Source organism: Morus notabilis, unplaced genomic scaffold, assembly GCF_000414095.1.
Source record: "Morus notabilis unplaced genomic scaffold, ASM41409v2 Scaffold342, whole genome shotgun sequence".
In the NCBI taxonomy this organism is placed as follows: Eukaryota; Viridiplantae; Streptophyta; class Magnoliopsida; order Rosales; family Moraceae; genus Morus; species Morus notabilis.
The window spans coordinates 725,042-731,731 of NW_010366042.1; the positions used below are offsets into that span (position 1 = coordinate 725,042).

At 31.4% G+C, this 6,690-nt stretch overlaps 1 protein-coding gene across 1 annotated transcript; it reads left to right on the forward strand.

Annotated features, from left to right (window-relative positions):
• The first annotated feature begins 103 nt into the window (after positions 1 to 103).
• Positions 104 to 812, forward strand: LOC21407155 (ubiquitin). Its single transcript, XM_010109258.2, has one exon. It carries the CDS (start codon positions 218 to 220, stop codon positions 665 to 667), a length of 450 nt encoding a protein of 149 aa, XP_010107560.1. The 5' UTR covers positions 104 to 217; the 3' UTR covers positions 668 to 812.
• Positions 813 to 6,690: the final 5,878 nt, after the last annotated feature.

Consider the following 6,690-nt stretch of genomic DNA (forward strand, 5'->3'; position numbering starts at 1 on the left):
AAATAGATTCTGAAAAAAAAAAGATTAAATAAATAAATTAACACCTAAATTATTTATATTAAACAGATTAAATAAATAAATTAATACTTAAATGTGCCCAACTCCATTTTATTTGACAGACCTAATCCAATTATCCAACTTTCCCTTTCCACTCTTCCCGAATCCCGATCACTTCACCCAAAAATCTCTCCTTTTTCCTTCGATTTCCTCTGAAAATATGCAGATCTTCGTGAAAACCCTAACCGGCAAGACCATCACTCTCGAGGTCGAGAGCTCCGACACCATCGACAACGTCAAGGCCAAGATCCAGGACAAGGAGGGAATTCCGCCGGACCAGCAGCGTCTGATCTTCGCCGGAAAACAGCTCGAAGACGGCCGAACCCTCGCCGACTACAACATCCAGAAGGAGTCCACTCTCCATCTGGTTCTTCGTCTCCGCGGCGGCGGCGGTGGCGCTGACCATGGGGCTTTTCGCAGCCATCTACGTCCCTTGTCTCCTCATCTTCTGATTTACAAGCCGCAGCTCTCTTCGACCCTTTCTATTACCAATAGAATCTCTGGAGGTATAGCCGCTGTCATGATTGTTGTCGCTGCTTTGGGAATCACTACCAATTCTTATCCGATTTTTCAGAACTTTTCTCAATCGAAAAGAAAGGATTCTTCTTAGACCAGCAATGTCTGATCGCGTCTGATTTCGGTCTGTTTCTGTGTTAGCCATGGTTTCTTTCATGTTTTCTGTTAATTCGGTTCAATCGGAACCAAAATGAGACTCGTTGTTTCGCAATCGTAATAAAGATGACATTTTGCTATTTTGTTGGCATTTGTAAAATTGGTTGTTTTTTCATATGCTTATGTTTGGTATTGATTTTTTTTTTTTTTTTGATAATTGCTTATCTTTAATTCTAAGGGGTTCACTAGTCAAGTGGGTACTTGTTAGTTGTTATGTCTTTTGGTTTCTGTATTTAGGTGGTTATCTTTCTATTAAATCCGTTAAATGAATTTGGGTACCAAAATGAGAGGTTATTTTGTGTTGTAATAGAGGTAATATTTTGCTTTGCATGATTTTTTTTTTTAAATATTTTGTGTGATTTGATAAATTAGTTGCTGCGTTATTCAACATATTGCTAGTTCATAACTGAATTGGCTTCATTAACTGGTAAAAGTAGTACTACTTCTAGTTTAGATGGTTTTGGTTTTGCAGGTTATCATTTTTGCTAAAGGAGTATAGTTGTTAACTTAAACCAGTTTTGAACTTGAGATTAACAATAATTAGTGTGCAGTTTTGGAATGGTGATATATCTGCATGTGCAGGCGCGTCTTTGATTCCTATGAGCTTTGCTTTTCGTTCTTAAACATGTTCAATTTTATTAAAGAAACACAAATGGCATCGAAGATTATATGCATTTTGATTAAAAGTCTTTGTAATAGTCCTCTGGCCCAATAGATTTCTTGTTTAGACCTTGTTGTGGAAGAAGTTTGATGTGGGAAGATTTTAGCTATGAGCATTCGTTTTTATATTTTTATTATCGTTTGTTCTAGCTTATTAATTAAGCTTAGTTCTGTTATTAGTATGTTATTTATCTTAGTGGATATTTAGTTATTGTTTTTTAGGTGGATTTGGAACTTTAAGTCCAATTCTTTATCTGGGTTAGGCCGGTAAAACCTATTCTATTGGTTCCGCTGCATCAAAGTTACTCAAAAAAGGGTTTAGTTGCCCATGTTGAGATATGGGAAGACTGTAGTGCAAAGAGAAGATATACTCTAATACTCTCCCTAGTATCATGATGTTATTATAATGCTTGTCATGATGTTATTATTAATTTAGTTGCCCATGGTTCACACTTAAATTAATTATGGGAGATGTACGGAGTATTATGGCAGGCTAGGGAGAGTAATTGACATGAGGGGACTGGAGGAACTAATTTCTTGGATTATTTGACTCTTTAATCCATCACCACATAGAACTCAATTAGATTTGTAGTCACCTTTAAATTTTTTTTTTTTTTTTTTTTTCATTTGCGTAGATGAGGCGCTGGAAAGTTTGGGAGAAAGAGACACAAATAACAGAATACCTAGTTGCCAACGGTGATTTATTTATAATTATATATAATATATTATCTAATAATACCTTAATTGTAGCCTTAAGGTTTTAAATTTTGTTTTCTTCACCGTTAGAAATGTGGCAGTGTTCTTTTAGTTCTCAGCAAATATTATCTCAACTTAAGCCGTGTCAACCACTCAAACGGGATGCAGAAAAAATCAAAATTAAAAAAAAAAGGAAAAGGGACTGGGATTTTTCTGAAAGCCAAAAAGTAACCCCTTTTTTTTTCCCCCTTATAATTGTTCAAAAAAGAAAAGGTCTTTGGAAGACGATAACCCTAAGTTTGGAAGGAGTCGACAGGCTGATATTTTTCTAGTTTACGTAAGGTGCATGAACGCTCTAGATATTTTAGATGCAATTAATCTGAGTCTTAATTGGGGTGCTCTTACTATTATTAGTGTTATTATTATTATTAAGGAAAAATTTTATATTGGCGCTCTATGTTTTAATATAATTATCTTTTAGTACTATGTGTTTTTAATAATTTTAAATTAATACACTGACGTTTCAAAAAATCATTTTTAGTATCTTGAGGTCATCTTAAAAGATGTAAAATGTCAAATTTATTATTCTCATTACTTTACTAAAAACTAATAAATTTAGAAAAAATTATAAAAAATTATTTTTAGTTTAAAGCATTATTTTTACTTTTTATTTTTAAATGTTTAAAATATTTTTCAGAATTTTTTTAAATTTATTATTAGTTTTTTGGTTAATTAATGGGAAGAGTAATTTTGACATTTTATATTTCAAAAAATGACCTTAAAGTGCTAAAAATGATTTTTTAAAACGTTGAAGTATCAATTTAAAATTACTAAAAACATAACGTATTAAAAGATAATTGTATTAAAACACAGAATAATAATATGAAAATTTCCCTATTATTAATTATTAGTTTGAATAAATCATATTGAAAAAGTTATTGAATTAGAGAGTATAACAAACTCTTATTAAATTGTCAATGTAGATTGGAGACTACTTTTGTTGCATTAATTGGTATTGGAAAACTGGGACAAGCAACCTATATTGAAAGACCACAATTTTCAACTGGTTCACAATACTTTGACTTTTGGAATCAGAAATATGGGCCATGTTTGATATATACAGTTTGATGTTCATATACTTATTAGTTCTTATCAAAAGTCTTTGTAATAGTCCTCTGGCCCAATAGATTTCTTGTTTAGACCTTGTTGTGGAAGAAGTTTGATGTAGGAAGATTTTAGCTATGAGCATTCGTTTTTATATTTTTATTATCGTTTGTTCTAGTTTATTAATTAAGCTTAGTTCTGTTATTAGTATGTTATTTATCTTAGTGGATATTTATGGGTTGTTTGATTGAGAGATTCGTACTCTGATTCGAATCACGGTTTATGATTCCTTACAGTGTTTTCTCTCATAAAAAATACACGTAAATTAAAAATGATTCTAATCTCATTATTCTAATCCATAAACCAAACATCTCTTTAGTTATTGTTTTTAGGTGGATTTGGAACTTTAAGTCCAATTCTTTATCTGGGTTAGGCCGGTAAAACCTATTCTATTGGTTCCGCTGCATCAAAGTAACTCAAAAAAGGGTTTAGTTGCCCATGTTGAGATATGGGAAGACTGTAGTGCAAAGAGAAGATATACTCTTAATACTCTCCCTAGTATCATGATGTTATTATAATGCTTGTCATATTGTATCGTGGTTCACACTTAAATTAGTTATGGGAGATGTACGGATTATTATGGCAGGCTAGGGAGAGTAATAGAGTAATTGACATGAGGGGACTGGTTGTGAACTTATGACAATGTCCTTATTGCTTGGAGGAACTAATTTCTTGGATTATTTGATTCTTTGATCCTTCACCACATAGAACTCAATTAGATTTATAAATGTATAGTATAGTCCAGAAGAGTATGATGGTAGTTTTTTTAATATATTTTTCTTTCCAAAGATAATAGACATAATATAAAGATATTCAACGTTTTTTTTATTTATTATTTTAATATGATAACCGTTATGACGTATATCTTTAAAACTTAGTAGATTTCTTTTTCGATCTACTTGAATACATTGCGTCATTAATTATAAGCTTTGTGCTACCGGGCAACAATATATTTTAAGAATTGTGTGTGTTGTTTCACTGTCTGCCAAACAAAAGACTTCATTATTAACTTTAGCACAATCTTTGTCATTATTGAAATCCATATTTCTTCATGGAAAATAAAATAAAGAATTATGAGAATATAACATACAAATCACAATCATTTTTTTATAATAAAACACATTAGAAATAAAAACACACCAAAAAGTTATAAAACAAGCATAAAATAAAAAAAAAAAACGCCCGTTTAGTTCGCTGATTCGAGTTTTTAATTCGAGTTGAGATGTGATTTTATATGAGAGCTTTTTACTGTAGTAAAAAAGTTAGACGTGATTGTTTATGAGAGCTTTTTACTGCAGTAAAACTCAAATTCTAAACTCGAATTAGCGAAATGAACGGGACCTAAAATTTACAAAACAGGCCCCGTTCACTTCATTGATTCGAGTTTAGAATTCGAGTTTTTCTACAGTAAAAAGCTCTCACAAACAATCACATCTAACTTTTTTACTACAGTAAAAAGCTCTCACATCTAACTTTTTTACTACAGTAAAAAGCTCTTAACGGTGTGAGAACATCATTTTCAAGCTGTATTGATGGCTAATTAAATTCTCAAAATTCTCAAAATTCTCAAAAAAATCCGCAACATCTATGTGGGATCATAATGTTCAAAAAAGTTTGTCTCTACACCTTTTCCTTTTTCTCGTTTCTCTTCCTTATTTTTCCATTTCCGGTGGCCACACACAATTTTCTCAACTTTTGAGGAGGTGTGGTTATCATTACTATGACCACGTCTACAACCACTACCGCGTCTACAACCATCACTATGGTTTCGATTATTTTCTGGATCATTATTGCATAGCATTGATTCACCTCCGCGAATGACGTTGATCCAATTAATAATTTGTTTAGTTAGAGAATTTAAATTATGTGATTCGAATTATTTTTTATTTATATATATTTTTTATAAAAAAAAATATTATAATAAATAACGAATCATAATTCAAATCATAAAATAAATAAAATAAATCCCTCTACTAAACGCTAAATAAATGAAATCGTTGGTTTTTCATTCATAATTTATTATTTTGTTCAGCAACGAGAAGACATGATATCATGTCAGAATATTATTTAAAATCTCGCTGTTGCAGGAGTATATTAAAGATATATAAAGTAGAATATAACTATTCTAACATGTCTGCGTCTGTAATACTTTCTCCGCATGATTTTAATTCAATACTCGCTTACAGTTTTTAAAATCATGCAATCGCAATTGCATCCAATTATAGTGAGTTTTAGAGTCTGTTTCGTTCGTTAATTTGAGTTTTTAATTCGAATTGAGATATGATTTTATGTAAAAAAAATTTACTGTAATAAAAAAATTAAATGTGACTATTTTTAAAAATTTTTTACTATAATAAAACTCGAATTAATAAAATAAACGAGACTTTAAACTTTATAGGATTCGACATTCTCAAAGAACTAACATTGCATGTCAAGACGATTAATAAAAAATTGTTATCGTTATTATTAAAATGACTCGTAGGTTCTACGAAATCAACCAGATAAAAATATATATTGTCATGGTTATTAATATATATAATATATATGAAGTGATACGGTAATAACTTAACAGAGTCATGAATTCATCAGTAAATTATGAAATAAAGACAAATAACATAATAGATAAAGCATAGTAGCTAGTAGTAAATTCATTCCTAATAATAATGACAATAAAAAGAATGTAATACATGTAACACCTGAAGAATTAATTAAGATTAATTAAGGTAATTGAGATTATTAGTGTGCCTAATCTGGATTATTAATTGAGTTTAATTAATAAATGTTTCTGACACGTGTGAGTTTAAATAGTTCTAAGGTATTTAAATTATTCTCAGTAATTTATTTTAAACCAGAAGTGTGTATGGGCGCATTTCTGGACTGCTCTTTTAAAATATTGACACTTGTCTATTTTCTTTCCTTTTTTTTTCTTTTTTTTTTCTTTCTTTTTTCCTTTTTCCTTTCCTGTGCACTCTCTCTCCTTCACTCTCACTCTCCCGTGCTCTCTCTCTCTCTCTCCCTCTCTCTCATTTTTGTCCCAAATCAAACGGATCTTGAACCAAGTAAAGATTTAAAGAAGTTTTCAACGTCAAGAGAAGGATTCGAGGTAAGATTACTGAAAGAACCTCTCTTGAATCTTAAGTTTTTGGATTTCAAAACTTATTTTTGGTTCAAACCGGATTTTGATGGGTTTTGAGTCAAACCAGAGTAGAAATTAGAGATCTTGGGTTCTTTGGACTTGTTTTAGGACCTAGAACCCAGATCTAGTGGTTTTCCTTTGAAAAATCTTGATTTGGGACTGGATTTGCAGGTTTTGGATTGATTTTCACGAGCTTCTCTCGCGCAGCTGATTCCACCGGTCGACCAGTGCGGTCGACCGGATCACATGAAAATCGGTCGACCTATGCGGTCGACCGGACTGTAAGGCTGACCGGTCGACCGGTC

Excerpts from the sequence above, each read along its gene's own strand:
- LOC21407155 (XM_010109258.2), top strand. The coding sequence starts at position 218 with ATGCAGATCTTCGTGAAAACCCTAACCGGCAAGACCATCACTCTCGAG.